Below are 20,528 nucleotides of genomic sequence, written 5' to 3' on the forward strand. Positions count from 1 at the left end.
CTCACTCAAGAGCATTAGAATAGCGTTTTCTTTGCTTCACTTTGGGATCAAATTCAGCAAAGACAGTTGAGCTGTGCCTCCAACACTACAGGGAAAACAGGCAAACGAACAGTACACAAACCTGTCAGTCGACCCATGGTGCTGAGGGCGACCCAACTCCATCCTTTCGAGACCCCATCCTTGCACCACACACAAGAGTCTCCTGCTTGGTGCCAGCTCTGGGTCCTGTGTCCACCTGTGTGGGAGCAAGAGTTAGGACCAGGCTTGACAGAGCAAACTGCTCTGCATCTGCCCTTCACAACCCCTCGTCTGGCTGAGTTAGAAAGATTCCTATCAGCCCAGTAGAGAAGACACTCTTTGATCTCCATTCAATTTGTTCACTCAGTCACTTTTTTACCATTTATTATTAATTTATTCAACAAACATTTTAAACAGATTTTTTAATTTATTGATTTGAGAGAGAAACATCAATCTGCTGTTCCACTTATTTATGCATTCATTGGTTGACTCTTGTAAGTGCCCTGACTAGGAATCAAACCCCGCAACCTTGGCGAATTGGGATGATGCTTTAACCAACCTAGCTACCCAGCCAGGGCTTTTCAGCAAACATTTATTAAGTATCTATAGTGTGCACATACTGAATTAAATGCTGGGGGCATAATGGGGTACAAAACAGAAATAGCTCCTCCTTATGGAACATTAAATAGTTTATTCATTCTTGGATACCCATTAAGTGTTCAACACCGAGCTAGGCAATAATAGGGAAGAAGGGTGTTTGTGAGACAGGCCCTGTCCTCAAGGAATGCAGCTGACCAGAGAGCCTGAGGTAACTGGTGCAGACAGTAATGGGGGAGAGAGCTAACAGCAGTGATCAGGGAAGGCTTTCAGGAGGAGACCCAGATCTTAAGATGGGCTTTAGGGTGAGGTCTGCATAAATGGTTTAAAAAAAAGTGTGAGCAGGTGGTGGAAAGCAGGATCTTGCACTGTGTGTGTGTTTACTGTGAGAGAAGAGACAGACGCGGCCTGAGAAGGGGCTTTGGGTCATGGGATTTGGTTCCACTGCTCTACAGGAAGTCTTCCTGTCTCCGCGGACATCTGAGTCCATAGGAGGTGTGCCTGAACTAAATCCAGGAGGCCGATCTCCCTGCCTCACAGTGGGGGACGAAGGCTCTGAGACATGGAAGGTGTGTCCCTCTGTGGAGACAGCAAGCTGTAGTACGAAGAACACTGTCTGTGGGACCCTCAGGACTTCAAGGCCTGGGTCTGCCGTTTTCCAGCTGCATGACCTTGAGCAAGTTACTGGTTAAGTCTCAGTTTCCTCATCTGTAAAGAGGAGATAAACATAGCAGCTACCTCAAAGAAGTGTCATGAAGACTAAATAGACAATGAGGCCTCAGAGCCTGGCACAGTGCATAGCACCAAGGAGGAACCAAACGGTGGTAGCTGGTAAGAGCAGTAGACAGTGGGGTGGGTTTCACAAGAACTTCAGGACTCGTGCAACAGAGAGAAAGATGCAGGTAGCAAACCCAACCAACTGAAGTATTAGGACAGAGGGAACAGTGGGTAACTCCAGTCAGCAGAAATGAATTTTAATTAGCATGGTTTTGAAAGAGGGAGGCACAGGTGTTCCTCGGCAGTGGTGCCCTGATTTGAGCAAATCCCAGATGAGGAGGTGCTCTGAGATGATCTTTTTTCTGTGTAGCAGAGCCCTGTTTGGAGGTCACCTGACCACACATACACACGCACACCCCTAAAATAACTCTTAAGAATGAAGGGTGACTCGCTCATAGCTCCTCCCTTAGCCCAGTGTCCCCTTGGTAGGTCAGGGAGCATCTGTAGGACGGTAGGGCGGGCCACAGCCTGAAGAGGGGTGTTGGTTTCCACCTTGAAGCAGAATCCTGAAGGGAATTCTGGGTCCACCAAAGAAAATAGAAAGAAAAAGCAGGGGCAATGGCCCTGACAACATTTTGAGATTCCAGAGAACTTTCTAGATAATTTGCTCTCTGACTGATCCTTCAGAGGAAAGCTGGGTGGATCGTTCCTGGATTCTGGGGGAGGAGCACACAGGGACGGGGTGAGGGCCCAGGTCCTGGGAAAGCGCAGCCAAAGCACCTTGATAGGAACGCAGGTGATGAGCCAGTAGGAGGCACTACTGTTTCCACAGCAACGTGATGTAAGACAATCTGGACTTTTAAAGCCAGTTCTTAGTAAACTCTTAGGGTTAGGAAAAGGTATGTGTGGAAGATTGTTATGATCCATAAAAAGTAATGCTTTTGTTGTATTCAAGTGCCTACTAGGTCAGAGTTGTTTTGCTTTTGGCTGAAGCCTAAAATGCATTCAGAATAGAGTAGAAAAATGAGTTTTCTCATACATTCTAATTCTGGCTTATGCTAACATGGACTGTGAGACCCCAGGTATATCCATCCTTTATTCATTTTTCCATCCATCCTAACAGCCAGCCAGCCAGCCATTTGGCCATGGTTATGGAGTTTAACCTTCATTCTGAGCTGGATTTCCTGCCCTTAAAATGAGAGAATTGGTCTAGTGTAGTGTTTCTGGTTTGACCTACACTCCTAGAATTTTAGAGATTCAGGGCTGTGCATGCAGGGGCGTCCTTCCCAGGGCATGGTGGAGCGAGCAGACAGGTCTGAGACTCCGCTCGGTTCCAGCCCAGAAGAGCCCTGTGTTTCGCTGTTCTGTGTATTGGGTTTCCACTTAAGATTTCTTTTGAGCAAAGTCTCGCTGACTGAAACATCACTGCCCCAGAGGGTCTCTGTGGGTCTTCCCGGGCCAACACTGCAGCCTGAAGCGGAGTTGTTTTCCATCAATGACCCTGCAGAGCTGGGTATGTAATGAAATAGTGAATAACCAGGGTCTCCGCCCCACAGGGGCTCGCTGTCACTGTGAGGATAAACTGAGATTGTAAGTGTGAAAACCTGCTTGAGTAAACGACCGTTGTTAAGATAATAATAATTACTATTACAGTGGAGTCAGGCAGTCAAGACATACCCAGAGGGAAATGCAGCCTACAATTCAGGTTACACTTAGGGACCAGGCGGGAGCAGCAGACTTCTAGGTCTGAGAATCTCAGAGACTCTGAGAATCACTGGGCTTTCCTGGGAACGCAGCTTTGCTCATCCTCGTATCCCCAGGGGCTGCTGCGTCTCTGCTTCCTCAGTGCCTGCTGCGCTTGCTGCTGCGAGAGGAGCCTTGCTGTGATTGGCTGAGCCTGAGGTTGTTGCTAGGCTACCGGTCTGCGGGAGACTGAGGCCCCAGAGTCCTATCCTCTAGGGCAGATCCATCCCACACAGACTACCTAATTCAGACACCCTGTAAACGGGATCCCCAGCCATTTAAATTGTCAGCTGCCAAATGCCTATCTTTCTAGGATTTTTCACTTAGCAAGAGGCCTTGTGGAGGATGGAAAAAGAGAAATCGATTTTATTCTGAGTCAACTTGAATAGCTGCTTCTCTGTCAGGACCTCAGTGTCCTCCTTCCATTGCTGGGGTTCATTCATTTATTCATTATTCAAGTATGCATTCATGTTTATTAAGGGCCTATCACGTTCCAGGCGCTCTATCAGGTGCTGGGGACAAAGGGATGAACAAGAGAGAGGCCATCCTTGCCCTCACAAAGGAAGAAACATTGGGCACTTAAGCAAATAAAGAAGATAAACACCCATCTCATTATCCCTTTCCTTCCCCCTCAATGATTTTTCTGCCCCCACTTTCCTTACTAGATCTCTAGGACCCCCCAAACTGACGAGAGAAATGCCGCAGCCACCCCTGCCTGTGCTACATCACACCGTGAATCACACTCTCACTCTGAGACAGGGTACACACCCCCACCTCCACAGTGCTTGAACTCTGCTCTTTTGTATCTGCTCGTGAGCCTCAGCACACCTTGATAAAGGTGCGGGGCAAGGAGCATTGTCCCTTGTACAAGTGAGAAAGCTGATAAGCAGAAACGTTAAGAAGGCTTTTCCATGGTCATAGGGGGAATTATTAGCATACCAATATTGAGCACTTGCTACATGCAGGCACTTAAAACACCACCTGCCTCATAACAACCCTGTAAAGTAAGTACCATTAGTCCCATTTTATAGGTGGCAAATTGAGGCTGGAAGAAGTTATATCACTTGCCAGTGATATCACTTGCCCAGAGAACAGGTGGCAAAGCTGGGATTTGAACCAAATCTGTCTGGCTCCAATGCCAGAGGTCTTTCCAAGAAATGGATCTGGTCATAGAAAACAGTAAAAGACTCTAAATGGCTGAGATTGAAGCAACTTCCAAGAGACCTCAAAACTTCCCAGTCCCAGCATCTTTTTTATGTATTTATTTATTTATTTATTTATTTATTTTCCTACTGGAGTTTTTAGCACTACAGACTCATAAAACCTGGTGAACTGGCCGTACTTACCAATATAGTTAACTCTATTTTCTATCCATCTATCTGGGATGATCTTGCTTTCAAGCTTTTATTAGGTGATTAAGTCAAGTAGCTTTTCCTTGTGAATATCTCCATTATTTGCTTTGCCTCCCTGTCAGGTTTTTCTTTTCTTTTGTTCACACACTGACCAAACAGTGAGCACCCACCAGTCAGATGTGGTTGGCAGAGGTGAGTGTGGCGCATCCCTGCCCTTAAGGAGTTCCCAGTTTACAGCAAAGGCTTCCAAAGGGCCTTCTATGGACAAAGCACCATGATAGGCCATAGAGGGAGAGGAGGACCACAAGGACCAGCCCTCAGAGAATCTCCTTCTTGGCTTGGGAGACAAGCTCACTACCCTTCTTAGATAATACACAGGTGTGAAAGACATGGTGAGTGTGGGCTGGGGGTGGGAGCAGCCAATCTTGAGTTTCCTGCGGTGCTGTTTTTAAACCCTGCCTTGCTGTGGTCGGTGCAGAATGCTGTGTCAGAGGCCAGCAGCCTGCAGCTTGGAAGGAGGCCTTTAAATGGGAGAAGGTGCTGGGAAGTACAGAGATGCATAAAGAAACAAGCTAAATTTATCCCTCCTTGCAGCACCCAGCAATTGCTATGCTTAACACTTGATTTCCTACCAACTGAGACTTGCTAACCAGATTAGTTGCTTTCCCCACAGCTAGGGGGAGAGAGAGAGAGGGAGAGAGAGAGAGGGAGAGAGAGAGAGGAGAGAGAGAGAGAGAGGGAGAGAGAGAGAGGGAGAGAGAGAGAGAGAGGGAGAGAGAGAGAGGGAGAGAGAGAGAGAGAGGGGGAGAGAGAGAGAGGGAGAGAGACAGAGAGACTCTGAAGACAGAGACACACAGAGACCTGAAGAGAAGCAAGGAGAAGCAGAGATAAAGGCATCTGTTGACATGTGTCCCCCTTGAGCAGCAGGAAAGGATATTAAACTGGGCACCTGAGTGGGAGAAATCAGACAATCTCCTGTCCCCTCCCTCCCTGGCTACATGATTCTGGCTAGTGCATTGCTAATTTCCAGATAGCACTGTTTTGAGATGTAAGTACATTGGTGATGTCTACATTATTTCTATTATCTTGGCCACTGCTCTGTCCCTGTCACCCACGACCACCCCTGAATAGCTGAGTTGACTGTAATTGGATAACATAAAAAAGCCATGATTAAAATAATCATTACAAGACTAAATATGCACATGCCTTTGACCTAGCATTGCCACCTCTGCTCCCATCCTAAGGAAAATAAGGAAGGACACAGGCAAAGATTTTAACATGAGATTACTAATTACAGCATTGTTTATAAAAGCAAGGAAACACACTAAACAGACAACCCCTCTTGGGGACCCACTAGATAGATGACCTTATAACCTTAGAGTAGCTTTGCATGCTGCTTGTAAATTAGGTTGTAAGTGGGGACTTATTGGTGTGAAAGACATGACTTATTAGGTGGAAAAAGCAAGTCACAAAACAGTGTAAATAGACTGACTCAATAAAAATATTCTTGTAAATAAGAATACATATAAAATATATAGTTAATCTCTGGGTGAAGGGATTCTAAGTCATTTAATTTTTTTTTCTTTTTGCTTATCTGCATTTAAAAAAAATTTTCCCCCACAATGAACATGTATTTCTTGTGCAATAAGAACACATTTCCTTCCATCGGTCCCAGCAAGTGCCTCCTGCCGGGAGCCCAGGACTGTATGAGTAAACTGAACGAGTCACTCCTAGCTCCCAGGCATTGTGGGTAAGGCCACCAACCTTTTTGTGACCACTTCAAGTTGCTCATTAAGAATTCCAAAAGCAGCATGTCCCCACCCTAGTCTGACTCCCCATCCCAGCTGGTCTTGTAGGCGAGAACTCAGTGACCTACCACCTTGGTATCCAAATGCCCAGTTGTTTCATTACCTGCTGGCGGGTTGGCCACCACCTTCCCTTGAGGAAAAATGCTGTTTGTGCAAGTTGGCACACGATAAAGCTAACCTCCCTAAAACCACAGACGCTTCCCACCTCCCAGGAGCACCCTCCCTTCTAAGGGGGTGAAATTAAGATGCTCTGTTGCTCAGACCAGTCCCTACCACACATATGCAGCTGCGATTCTAAATGCTGGTGAGAAAGGCTGTCACCATGGCAACTGGGGCTCGCTCAGCCTCTGGGATCGCCCAACACCCAGGGAAAGAAGGTGGGGTGGGAGTCAAAACAAACACCGCAGGGCTGTCTCACCTCAGGAAGGACACTTAGCCATTCTCTGACTCAGCCTCTGTATCTGCAGAGTGATGTGGAAGCTCCTCATCCTATCCACCTCCAGGATTAACGAGGAATAACCTGTGAACTATAAAACACAAGATGAGTAGAGCACCAGTGGCCTTGGTTTGTCCCCACATTGCTGTATGTGACTTTGGGCAAATCACATAAGCTTTCTGTGCCACAGCTGCTCTATTTATAAATAGGAAAACAATGTTCACTGTGATAACTTCCCAGATATATTGTCAGGCTCCTGTGAGAACCTCAGAATCTCAAAATTAGAAAGAATCTTAACCCTTACTGCCCATCCAGAACCCCTTCGATAAGTTCTCTAAGGTACTTGTCCTGTTTCTGCTTGATTACCTCTAGTGGCAGAGAGCTCATGACTACACAACTTCCCAATAGCCTTTGCTACATGATGCTGATTGTAAGAAAGTTCTTCTATATAGGATGTTTTACAGTTAAATATTTGTTTAAAAAATTAGCAGTCCTTTTTAGAGCTATTTTCAGTCTTGATTTTACCAGAAGCTCCCACAAGGTAGAAAACAGAGTAACTGGCAAGCTGCAGGGATAGGCTGGGCTCTGGAAGCTTGTGGCTCAGTTGAGTGGAAGGAGTGTGGGTTCCAGGGCCACGTATCATCCGTGTCAAAATCCCAGTTTGTCCATTTACTAGGTTGTTGATCTTGGGCAAGTTATATTACCTCTCTGAACCTCAGGCTCCTGAACGGCAGGGTGAAGAGAGAAATACCTACCTCATAGTACTTCTTAGTAAGCCTATAACCCAAACTTCCCCAGTAGATTCTGGAGATTTCAGGGGGTGGGGTGCTTACACCTTCCTCTGCCACACCCCCGAACAGCACATCTGCCCCCTGAGCCCCATCTGGCCCATGTGCCCTGGCTGTGCTCCTCTGAAAGGGAAGGAGAAGGCCTATCTCCCCCTCCCGGGGCATCGGCCACACAGCTGTCTTCCTTGGGTGGGGGCCTTCTCCACCTCAAGCCTGTTCCAGGGGCCAGAAAGGGAAGGTGATGCCATGGTTTCAGGACAAAGTTCATCCCCCCACCTGTAATTCATCTGCCTCAAGGCCTGCACCCACGTCCTGCATGCAGACCAGCTGGCACTAAACCAGTGTGCCAGGGTGTCACTTGGTGAGGGCTTTCGACTGTGTCATGTTTTGATAGGAATCTCACATAGGGCAAAGCCTCTAAGACTCCAGAAGAATGTAGTCTGGTGGTGGAATGCCAGGCATGGTAATGGGAAGTTGGGCAAAGCTCTTTGGGGATGGGAAAGTGGTCCTTTGCCTCAGTGTGAATGGAGTCAGGATGCCTTGGTCTAGTTCTGCCATTGACTAGCTGTGGGATCTCTGGAGCCAGTGACTTAATTTTTCAGTGCCTTGCTCTCCTCCTGTGCGGAATGACAGGTGGGCTCCTGAGCCCTTCCTTGCTTTAGAATTCTAGGATTTCCCATTTGTTAGATGAAGGATTAAATGGAAAATCACCATCAACCTCTCTTGGCCACAGGTGCTGACCTTCCTCTCCTCTCTGCTTCCTCCACAGGCGAGTACCTCAGATTCCTTAATGTGGGTGTGGCTGAAGTGAAGAAATACTTCCTGGGGCCCCTGGCCCCCTCCTGCAAGATGGTGCAGATGATGAGGCAGTTTCTGTACCGGGCCCTGCCTGAGGACTCCTACAAGGCTGCCACGGGGAAACTCCACGTCGGCCTCACCCGGCTCACGGACGGAGAGAGTGTTGTGGTCTCAGAGTATAGGTCCAAAGAAGAGCTCATCGAGGCAAGGGGGCAGGGGCGGGGGCGGAGGGGTGGGCGGGGCCCAGAGTAGGGGCGGGGCCTCCGAGTGGGTGGGACAGGGAAGGAGAGGTTGGAGGGCTAGCTGGCCCAGCTTCTCTTGACTGGCCCCTGGGATGATCTACCTATCTTCCTCCCTTCCTTCTATTTTCTGCTTTCCTAATCCTTCCCTTCATTCACCCTCCTGACATCCGTCTATGTCAGGCACATTGTTAGAGGAGATGGGCAGAGAGAGGCAAGATGGGCCAAGGCAAATCCAACTTGGTCGCCATACTCAAGACTTCAGCACCCAGAGTCCCCCAGGGGCTTAGCACCTCCTTTTGCCTTTGCCCTGCCCTGGCGCTAATCCTGGAGCTTCCCAGAGGCCCAGCGTTACCCGCAGAGGCCCCTTGTCTCCTTTAGGGCCTCTCAGTTTAAATTACTCCGTTTGTGGCTACAGCCTTCCTCTCTGCCCTGCTCTTCCAATGGTCCTTGACAAAAGGATTGAATTATCACTAAATGGGTTATCACTGAGGAAAGTGCTCTCTAACAGTGTACGTTCTAACCTCATTAGTATAAAATTTAGCTATGAATTACTATTGCTGGAGAATGCTGTGGATATACCCAGTTTTCATTCATGATGAAGGGGTTAAGCTGCATGACCCTCTGTCCTATATTTTTATTCCCCTCCCCTCCCCTGAATACGAGGTCCTTGCCCCATGTCCTCAGATCCCCACACCGGCCTGGCCGTGACCCTGGGGGTGGAGGGTGAACAGGCAATGGGCGTGGATACCTCCTCTACCAGCCTCCTGTCCACCTGGGTTTGTCAGCACCAGCTCTTCAGCACTTTTCTCTCCAGTCTTCTTCCACCGCCTTCCACTTCTCTCCATGCCGACCAGAGCAAACCACACACACAGCAGTCTTTGTGCCTTTGTGCCTGCTACACCCTCTGCCTGGGAGGCCCCTCTCTCCTCATTCCCCTTCACCCGCTTGAGAAGACTCCTACCACTCCTGCTGGGGAACTTTCCTTCATCATCCGCATGTCCCGAGGTTCCCCCAGTTGGGTGCTCCTCCTTTGGGGTCACAATGCCCATGCTCACCTCTATCACAGCACCTGTCACCCCTATTTGCTTACTACTCCCCCTCTTTCAGCATTCCCAAGGTGGGCATTGAACTCTCCTTTGAGGCCAGGGCCTGACCCAAGCCAGATATGCATTGATGCTTGTTGAATACCATTGGACTTCTGGAAATTTAGTGCTGGAAGGGACCCTGAAGATCACTGAGGTCCCCCTTTCCCTTTAAAGCTAGAACATCAGGCCCAGACTGACCAACTTGGTTACCAAGGGCCCAACTAGTTAGGGCCAGGACAGCGACTAAACTTGGGAGGAAGGCGGTGCCTCCACCTTGGGTTTAAGGAAGGCCTTGCTGGCGGTGCCCAAGGCCCCATGGCCTCAGGCATCTCAGCCCTGTTCTCCCCCCGCAGGCCCTCTACTGCAGCTGCTTTGTCCCTGTGTACTGTGGTCTCATCCCCCCGACTTACCGTGGTGTGGTGAGTGCTTCAGCGTGGGAGGGGGGCGAGCCAGGATCCAGGGGTGCCTTGGGGACCCTGTGACCCACATCTGAGAGAGCAGAGGGGTGGTCTCAGAATTCAGTGGGAAGAACAAGCATTGGAAAGGCTCCTATGTTTTCCTATTCAGAATTCCCGGCATAAATAGGTTTCAGGGGCTTTAAGATGAACTTTCCCAACTAGATTGGGCTTCTCTCCGGACACACCAATTGTTTACTGAACCCGGCAAACCAAGATGTGGTCGGCTTTTCAGATTTGCTCAGACTCAAAAGAGAGTATAAAATGCAGACCTACCCTGGCTAAGGTGGCTTAGGGGCTGGAGGGTCCGGCAGCCGGAAGGTTGTGGATTCAGTTCCCGGTCAGGGCACACACCTAGGCTACAGGTTCATCCTCAGTGTGGGTGCAGGCCTGTGAGATGCCGGGTCCAGATGTGTGGGGTCCCTGGTCCTGGCACGGATCCCCAGTCTGAGGATTGGAGGCAGCCAGTCGATGCTTCTCTCCCATTGATATTTCTCTCTCTCCTTCCCTCTCTCTCTAAAAAAACAAATGAAAGTGTCCTCAGGTGAAGATTAAAAAATTATAAATAAAAAATAAAAAATACAGACCCTGCAACACTGGGACCTGAAACCTTGAATGATAGAGACCTTCAGGGTCATCTAGGCTAGTGCCCCCCAAACTTTAATGTGCCCAAGAGTCCCTCAGGAATCTTGTAAAATAATGCAAATCTGATCCAGTCAGCCTGGGGCAGGGATGAGACTCTGCACCTCTGACAGGCTTCGGCTAATGTCAGTGCTACAGTCCGCTGCTGGTCCCCTGCTGGTCCCCAGACTTCGGCCTGAGCAAGAGGGTCTAACCCATGCCCCCCTCCTCATTTCATATGTAGAGAAAATGAGATCCAGAGATTAAGGTTCAGCTAGAAGATGGAGCCCAGCTTGTATGTTAGCCATGTACTTCTCGGTTACCCCAGAGAGTTAGAGCTTCAGTATCTGTGGTCCTTTGCTTGTAGCGGAGGAAACAGAAGCCCCAGAAGGAAGGGACTTGAGGGTGGACACGTGGTGGCCGGTCAGGGGTGCTCTGAAGAGTGTCAAAGGGGCCTGACCTCATCTGCGGGGCAGGTTAGACCTGGGGCCGTCTAGAGAGAGCCCTTCCCAAGCTGCTCAGACCCACCAGGCACCCTCCTCCTCCTCAGGCCATGGGAGCGAACTCATCCCCCAAGCCTCCCCTCAGCCACTGAGTGACCCCAGGAGGGGTAGTCCGAGATGGGTAACTGTGATGGGGAGCACCTGCTCCTGCTCTATCCAGTCAGTGTACCGATGCTCCTTCCCTGCAGAGGCCTGGGAGCCCCATCTCAGCACCAGTAAGATGATGGAGGGGAGCCCGTGCGGGAACAGCATGGTGGTCCAGAAGCTACTGTGGGCTCACCCTGCGACCTTGGGCACACCATTCACCCACCCTCACCTTGGTCTCGAGGTTCCTCCTGAGGGACCCATTTCCTTGGCGTATTGCCCTCTGACCCCACATGAGCATTTCTCCCTCCGCCTCCTACAGCGGTACATCGATGGGGGCTTCACGGGCATGCAGCCCTGCTCCTTCTGGACTGACTCCATCACCATCTCCACCTTCAGCGGGCAGCAGGACATCTGCCCCCGGGACTGCCCCGCCATCTTCCATGACTTCCGCATGTTCAACTACTCCTTCCAGTTCTCCCTGGAGAACATCGCCAGGATGACCCACGCCCTGTTCCCCCCAGACCTGATGGTGAGAGAGAGGGACACGGAGGGGTGGGGGATGGGGATGGTGGCGGGGGCTGGGGTGCAATGGGGGAGCCCATGGGGCCCACTCAGTTTCCTCTGTGTCTCCTCCCCTCAAATGATCCCTTAAACTTCCTCCTCAACCTGTGTCCTGGCCTTTTCTCTAATGAGCTGTGAGATCTTGAACAAATCCCCTAGGCCTCCCAGCCCCAATATTCTCCACTGCAAAACGGTGATGTCGGAATCACTGATAGGAATGTTAACTGAACTCTGATGTGCAATGTCAGGTCAGCAAACTATGGCCCATGGGCCACATCCAGCCCAGAGCTTGTTTTCGTACAGCCTGTGAGCTAAGAACAGGTTTGTCATTTCTAAAGGACTCTGAAAAAAGGAGGAGAAGAAATGACGGAGACTGTGTGTGGCCTGCAAAGCCCCAAATGTTTACTACTTGGCCCTTTACAGAAAAGGCTCTGTGGGCACATTCGTGTGATCCTTCAGCATCCTCTGCAATAGATATTATTATTATCCCCATTTTACAGATGAAGAAACTGAGATCGTGAGAGGTTACACTCACACAGCCACATAGGCAATATGTGGAAACACTGGGATTTGAACCCAGTCTCCACACTTTGCTCTTCATATGGCCCAAAGGTGCTGTCTCTGCTTCTACTATAAACACCTCACCATCTCCCACCCCAGGGAAGCTGATGTTTGGCCGTGAGTGGCTTCATACATTGATATAACATCATGATGGACACGTGACAAGGAGCTGCTCCCAGTCCTTAGCAGAGAGTCAAGGATGGGGCACGAGATGGGTACATTTTGAAGAGCCCATCAAATAAAGCCCAAGAGCAACGAAAGCAGCTTCTCTGGGAGAGGGGACCTCAGCTGTCGCTGTTGCTGCAGCCTGAGTGTCTTCCTGGTGTGCCCACCTTGCAGGTCCTGCACAATTACTACTACCGAGGGTACGAAGATGCCGTTTCGTACTTAAGGAGGCTGAGTAAGTACCATGCGGAGTCTGAGGAGGGGGCCCTGGGGGGTGGACAGAGACAGGAAGTAGAAGGGCTGAGTAAAGAGACATTCCCCTCAAATCTGTGATCTAAAGGTGCCCTTCACCCAGGACAGCCGGACATGGGCACAGGGACCGGACAGCCTGCTGTGTCCAGGACAGGCCACTGAGGCCAGAAATTAGGGTCTCCGTGTGAGAGGGGCTGTTAGGGTAACTGATGGGACTTCCTGGGCTTCATCAAATATGTTTCTGGACTTAAAAACTGTACTCAGGAAATACATAGCTCATACCTTCCATTCTCATGTCATTTTGTTCTCTTCCATTTTTATTCTCTTTCCAATAAAATCGTATTGTTAATGTAGAAATAGATGCAACTAATTTATATTTATATAAGACTTTGAATGATCAACATATTGATCAACAAATGAGAACAAAGAGCCCTTGCCCTATGTTGGTTTGGAAAGAGTAAATGATAATGGAAAAGTTATAATAAAAAGTAAACTACTAAAAAAAGAAGAGAGAGAAATCCTGGTCCTCACACCTGTGCACCGTCGGGCAGAAGGGAGATTCTAATAATAGGTATGCATAACGCACTTAACATGGCGAAGGTCACGGCGCATACCTCTGTTAAAAGGAAAGAAACAAGCTTTTCCATATTTAGAGTTAATTCTATAGAACATATTTCCAAAACAAAGGGGTTGCTGGATCCGAGGTCGCTTCCCAACGTTCTGTCATGTGTTCTCCGTGTTGTCGTGTGGTCTTTATAACTGTTTGGGGGAAGTTGTGTAATATCCCATCACAGTTGGACAGAAGACTTGGATCTCTCTTTTGAGTTTCCAGGTGCTCAGTAAGCACCGCTGTGGTGGCCTTTTTGTGCATGTGGATTTTAAACACATTTGGGGAGTGAGATTAAGGGGTTGAATGAGGTTTTTTCCTAGGGTATATTCACTTTTTTTTTCCTTTCAAAATTGCTCCCAGCTTTCCCAAGGTCCCCTTGTCCTGACCCTTTACTTTCTCCCGACAAGGGTGGGGGTTGGGGTCATGAGAGCAGGATGGAGAGAATGTGGGCTCCGGAGGGTACCCACCCCTCTGGCTGTGTGAGCTCAGGGAGTGCACTCCACCCCTCTGAGCCTTGGTTCCCTAATCTGTAAAAGAGTTTGGAACCTGGTTCCTGACACCTACCCACTGTGTGACTTACAGCAGGCAGTTAACCTGGGGCTTCAGTTCTCTCATCTGGTCATGGAACCTACCTCGGAGGTCATTGTGGAGGTTAAAGGGGTGAAGCCACCTGCAGCCCTTATCACAGTGCTCAGATAACTGGTAGTTCTTGCAGTGACATCATCTATGTCCTTGCTGAGGTCAGTCCAGTCCCCTGCCCCCTGTGACCTCCGAGACAGGCCCCTCCCCCACCCCTCTGCAGGACAGACTCCTTCTAACCCTGACTGACCTCTGGAACCCCACCATCCTCCACATTTACACAGGTGACATTAAAGTTGTGAAAAGTGAGCCCCAGCTATCCAAGAGGTGAATGTCTTGAGGGGTGTCATGGGGGGAGTAGATATAGGGCCTCAGGAATAAGAGGGGCTGGCTCCTGAGGCCTAGGGTCCTTTTGCCACCAGTTAGGGGACCCTCCATGCTTTCCTCAGTGGCAGTATAGGCTGGGGACCCAGGGTTTGGGGGATTCTCTGATTTGGGGCTCAGATCTTGGAGCAGATACTAATGTCCTGCCCCAGGAGACCCCTCTCCACCCCAGGTTACAGCCTGGCTACTGGCTACTTCAAACCAGTCCCTCCTCTAGAAACTTTCCTTTCATTTCCTCGCAGGGCAAGCCCTGGGGAGGGTCATAAAGTAGGTGCTTAAGCATCTCTAGTTCCCTTCCCTTATTTCTCAGTAGCACCTTCTCCCACACTTCTGCCTCTGGGAAGGACCCCGTGCCTTCCACCCTTAGCTGGCATGGACATTTTCGCAGGTAGGAATGGTGGTCCTAAACCCAAGGATAAAACTCTAATAGTAGCATTTCAGGCACCCACTCCTGACTTGGGACGGGATGAGGAGGATGGCGGGATTTCCCAATGGACCTGGAACCACTCCAAGTAGGAACAGACACAGGTCATAAGGGAGACCAGCTCGTTTTACCTCCTCTTCCAGTTTGCCAGGGTGTGTGTGGCTCTCCAGTGCAAGTTTCAGCGCCACCACCTAAAGCCTCTTGGGTCTGGCCAGGCTGGATTTTTCTCTCATCACCAGCGTGAGCAGGAGGTACTGACACAGCCTGAATAAGGGGGGTCTTAATCCCTACTTGCCATCTGGGAACAGAAAGGGGGAGTCTACCCCAGCCTCCCACCCAACCTCTTTCTGGGGTGCAGGGGGTGGGGGGTCAGCTCCAGCAGGAAGCCACATTCACAGGTGTCACCCTCGACTCAACCCACGCCCTGGCCCCTCTTCCTCCCCCTCCTAAGGAACCACATGCATTTCATTATCCCTGCTGCTGGGCAAGTCCCCCTCTCCAAGCCTGGCCTCCCTGGCAGCAGCCTTCTGCCAAAGGGAAGGGCGTGCTCACTGGTGGGCTCGAACACCCTCCTTCCCCACACGGACGTCTGCGGTGGGCGTTGAGTGAGGTTGGAGCTCAGACGATGCCATGTTTAAAAATAGCCATTTTGCCTCCAGGTCCCTCCAGCCAAACCCACCTACCTCCCTTCTTCCCTCCCCTCCTGCCTTCCTGCCATTCTTCCTTTTCTCTCCCTCCCTTCCTACCTCTCACAGTTTGATGTTTTCACACACACACACACACACACACACACACACACACACTTGTGAAACAGCATCACAATCAGGGCAGTGAACAATCCATCATGCCACACACACACACACACACACACACACACACACACACACCCCCCTGTGCAACAGCCAGACCAGGGCAGGGAACAACGCACCAAGCCCGAAGTTTCCTCATGCCCCGCACCGACGCCCACCTTCCCTCCCCTACTCCCAATCCCCAATGGACCCCTGATCTACTTTCTGTTGTTATAGATGAATCGCATTTTCTGGAGTTTTTGATAAGTGGAATCTTACAGTGTGAAATCTTTTTTGTCTGCGTTCTTTTACTCAGCGTAATTATTCTAAGATTCACCCATGTCATTATAGCATGGTATAACTAGTTCACCCCTTTTACATTCCATTCCGTTGTGTGAATGTACCACAGCTCATTTAGTCATTAATGTTAATGGACATGTAAGTTGTACTCCCTTCAGACTATTATGAGTAAAGCTGCTATAAACACCCATGTACGTATCTTTGTATGGACATGATGCTTTTATTTATCTTGGGTAAGTACCTAGCAGTGGAATGATTATACCATATGGTAGATGTGTTGTATTTATATAAATAAAATTATATACAATTATGTGTAGTTCTACTATATAATTATATATAATTTGTATATATAAAATTATGATAAAAGCACATAATATAAATTTACCATCTTAACCATTTCTAAGTGTATAGTTCAGTAGCATTAAGCACATTTATACTGTTGTAAATTCCAGAACTTTTCAGCTTGCAAAACTGAACCTTGTCCCCGTTGGCCAGCGACTCCCCATCCGCCTCCCCCAGCCCCGGCCACTGCCCCTCTACTTGCTGTTTCTAAGGGTTTGACTGCCTTAGATACCTCACATAAATGAAGTGTATGTACAGTATTTGTAACGTTCTCAAGGTTCAAACATGTTGTAGCATGAGACTGGATTTTCTTCATTTTTAAAGCTGAATAATATTCTAACGTGTGTATATACATTTTCTTTGTCCACTTAGTCACCAATAGACGCATGGTTTGTTTGCACCTCTTGGCTGCTGTAGGCAATGCTGCAGTGGATATGAGTGTGGGAAGATCTCTTTGAGATTCAGTGTTCCATTCTTTTGGTGGTTTTATGAAAGCACCAAACTGTTTTCCAAAGTGGTTGCATCATTTTACACTCTCACTGAGAATCTATGAAAGTTCCAGTTTCCCCCAATTTTCACCAACACTCGGCATGGCAGGCCTTTTTAATTCTAGCCGTCCTGATGTGTGTGTAAGTGTATCTTACTGTGGTTTGAATGTGCCTTTCCTTAACGACGAGTAATGTTGAGCATCTTTTCAGTTGCTTCTTTGTCATCCACGTAGCTTCTCTGGTGAAGTGTCTGTACCACTGTTTTGCCCATTCCCCCTAGACCTTCAATAAGCTTTATTTTTTAAACCAGTTTTAGGTGTACAGAAAAAGTATGAATATAGTACATCCAGGTTTCCCCATTATTACGTTTCACATTTATTAGATGTTACAGTACATAGTATGGTATATTGTTTATAATTAATGAACCGACATTGATAAATTATTATCAACTAAATCTATACTTCATTCAGATCTTCTTAGTTTTTACCTAATGTTCTTTTCCTGATCCAGGATCTTATCCTGGATAGCCCCTTACATTTAGTTGTCATGTCTCCTTGGGCTCCTCACGTTTGTGACAGCTTCTTTGACCCTCCTTGTGTTTAGTGAGTTCCATCCTGGGTTCTAGTCCTGGCCAGGTATTTTGCAGAGTGCCCTCAGCTGGGGTCTGTCTGATGGTTTTCCCATGATTACACTGGGGTCGTGGGTCTGAGGGAGGAAGACCCCCAAGGCAAAGTGCCACTCTCCTCACATTTTATCGAGGGTGCCTACTACCTACGGGACAGACACATCGCTGGTGATGTTGACCTTGCTCACCTGGCCGCAGCAGGGTCTGTCAGGTACTCCACTGTGCAGTTACTCTTTCTCCTCTTTCCATTCTGTGCTTTTTGGAAGGAAGTCACTATGCATAGTTTACACTGAAAAAGTAAGGGATTAAACTCCATTTCCTTAAGGTCAGGATGTCTGCATAAATTATTTAGACATCTGCATGGAAGATTTGTCTCTTCTCCCCCATTACTTATTCAATCATTTGTTTATGTATGTATGAATTCATGGGTATGTATTTTATACTTTGGGCTATTATTCAACTCTTTATTTTTTTACTCAAATTGTTCCAGCTTCAGCCATTGGGTGCTGTTTCAGTTGACTCTTTTGCCTATTTTTTTTAAAAAGCTGCATTGTTTGTTTCGTTATTTAAGAGCTTTTATGTTTTCTAGATAAATGCCCTTTGTCAGGAATATTGTTTGTAAATATTTTCTCTCCGTCTGTGATTTCTCTTATCAGCAACTTTTAAGTCTACCCCAGTCTTGTCTATCTTAGAAAGCTGGCCCTGGGTCCCCTCGCTCTCCTGTCCCCCAACACAGTCCTGGTCCCTCCCTCTTCTCACTCTGTGGGGCCTCCCTGGGCAGTTTCGTCCACAGCCACAATCGCAGCTTCCGTTCTGCCTGGGGTGGGGCTCCCACAGGCAGGCATCTCTAACCCTCATCTCTTCTCTGAGATCCAAACCCGTACATACAGCAGCCCCCTTGTCATCTCTCCTTGGGCCTCTCCGAGGCCCCCTAAACTCAACATGTCCCCTAACAAGCTTGTGACCTGTGCTCGCCCCAATCCCCGCTCCTCACCCCCTCCCTCCCATGGTCACATTCTCAGCAGATGGCACCAACATCCATCGATTGGGCTGGCCACCTACCTCCCCACACCCCCAAATCAATCCACCACCAAGTCTCATTCATTTACCTCCTAAACAGAAGCTCCCACTGATTTCTACCTTCTTCCAGGTACAAACCCCAAACACTTCTCCACAGCACCCTGGCAGGTTTCCCTGGGCCCCCATACCCTTGTCAGTGAGTCCCCATGCAGCAGCCACAGTGACCTTGTCAAAGTCAGAGTCAGGTCAGCACATCCCTGCCTAGAAGTCTCCTGGTCTCCATGGAAACCAAGCGTCCTCAGTGTGGCCTGCACGTCCCTGCATGATCTGGTCCCTGGGCCTCCTCAGCCCCACCTCCCACCACAGTGCCCCACGCCGGCTCCAGCCACACTCCCTCTCCGGCCCTCAATGTCCTGATGCTCCTTTGAACCTCGGCCTCTGTGTGTGCTGTTCCCTGCATCTGAAACAGTGCTCCTCCCACCCCACGCTGACCATCCCCTGACCACCCGCCCTTCAGATCTCAGCCCAGATGTGTCTCCCTCAGGGTAGCCTCCCAGTTAAGTCCTCCCTACCTCCCTTTCTCCTAGTTCTGTGTGCTCCCTTGCCCAGCACTTGTCTTGATTAAAACTTGAGATTATCTGAGCGGTCAGGACCAGTCTTACCTATCTTTGTTTCCTTCACCTCCTCAGTGCCTGGGGGAATATCTGGCGCATATAGGTACTCAATAAATATTCACTGAGTAACTGAATCAATCCACAATCAAATACTCAATGTAAATTCAAGTAAGTAAAGAAAGGCCATTGATGAGAACTAATAATTTTTATAGTTTATAAAAATAATTTGGAAAAAAGTAATTTTTTGCAAACACCCTGCTGATATCAGAAGTTAGTAATGCTACTTGTGACCCCATGCTCTTGTTTTTTTCTAGATGCTGCTTACATTAATTCTCCCTCCAAGAGAGTGATTTTCCCCCGGGTGGAAGTGTACTGCCGGATAGAACTCGCCCTTGGCGATGACGGTCCTGAACGCAGTAAACCAAGCCGCCAAACCGAGCAGGCCAGTCTGGAAGAACCCACGCAACCTCACACTCAGCAGGCTCCCAAAGGGGAAGGAAGCGGTGGCCACGGTCCACCTGTGTCCCCACCTGAACAGACACCTGACTCCGCACAGGAGTGGACTGTGGAGTCACCCGTTTCACCACCTGTCTCTTCATTTGAGCAGTCACCTGCATTGCCACCGGCCTCCTCATCCTCACATTGTCCAGCTGACTCACTGCCTGTATCACTTCCAGCCTCGCCCTCACCACCCAGCTCAATACCTGACCTACCACCTGTGTCACCGCAGCAGCAGGCACGACCGACTGGATCGCCACCCCGATCTCCACCCTCCCAGTCATCTATGTCACTCAGGCCACCTGTGGGGCCTTCCGCGGTGGAGACACCTCAAATGTTGCCTCCATGTTCTTCCGCATCACCTGCACAGTCACCCGTTGAGGGCCTGGGCTCAGAACAGCCCCAAGGTATGGATCACCTGGCTTCTCCTGGCTTCCTCATGTCCAGAGCCCCTTGGCAAGCGTATGACAACATGGTGGCTGATAACCATTGCTTTAGAGGGCTGCGCTGGTGAAGTCAGGGTTAGCTGCAGGGGCTCTCCCTGGAATGAGGACAAGCCACCCCAGGGGGCAGTGTACTTGACATTTGTTCATTTCTTTAGTCCAGTGATTCTCGAAGTGTGGTTTCCAACCAGCAGCAACGCATCACTTCAGAACTCATTAGAAAAGAGAATTTTCAGGCCCTACCACAGACTTGCTAAATCACAGACTCTGGAAGTGGTGGAGGGGGGGACCCAGCTGTCTCTTTTACAAGCTCTCTGGGTCATCCTTTTGCCTGCTTATGTTTGAGAAATGCTGTTCTGGTAAATTTTTGTTGTTATAGCCGCTGTGCCAGGCAGTGTGAGGCAGAGCGTGGTCATGGAGCACTGCCAGTTGCCTAACTATCTGCTCCTAGTTCACAACGAAATGAGTGCAGGGATCAAGAGCCAGCAGTTAGAAATGTTTGCATGCATGGCAGCAATAAGCTACTGCCATGGTGTCGAAGAATTTACCTAATTCATTTTATTGTATTTTTCAAAAGTACTGGTCTATTATGGACTGCAAACAGGGTTTTCAAAAACAGGTCCT

The 20,528-nt window shown here is 49.0% G+C and overlaps 1 protein-coding gene across 2 annotated transcripts in view; it reads left to right on the forward strand.

The window, feature by feature from the left end:
- Positions 1-20,528, forward strand: part of PNPLA1 (patatin like phospholipase domain containing 1) — a 41,400-nt gene that overhangs the window by 12,374 nt on the left and 8,498 nt on the right. For both annotated transcript variants that reach the window (XM_045844264.1, XM_045844265.1), the window contains exons 2-6: positions 8,229-8,461; positions 9,938-10,003; positions 11,570-11,779; positions 12,712-12,772; positions 19,278-19,868. In XM_045844264.1, coding sequence (XP_045700220.1) covers positions 8,229-8,461; positions 9,938-10,003; positions 11,570-11,779; positions 12,712-12,772; positions 19,278-19,868 — 1,161 coding nt within the window. The remainder of the gene's footprint in view (positions 1-8,228; positions 8,462-9,937; positions 10,004-11,569; positions 11,780-12,711; positions 12,773-19,277; positions 19,869-20,528) is intronic.

Source organism: Phyllostomus hastatus, unplaced genomic scaffold (genome assembly GCF_019186645.2).
Source record: "Phyllostomus hastatus isolate PE091 unplaced genomic scaffold, TTU_PhHast_1.1 phas_contig_40, whole genome shotgun sequence".
NCBI lineage: Eukaryota > Metazoa > Chordata > Mammalia > Chiroptera > Phyllostomidae > Phyllostomus > Phyllostomus hastatus.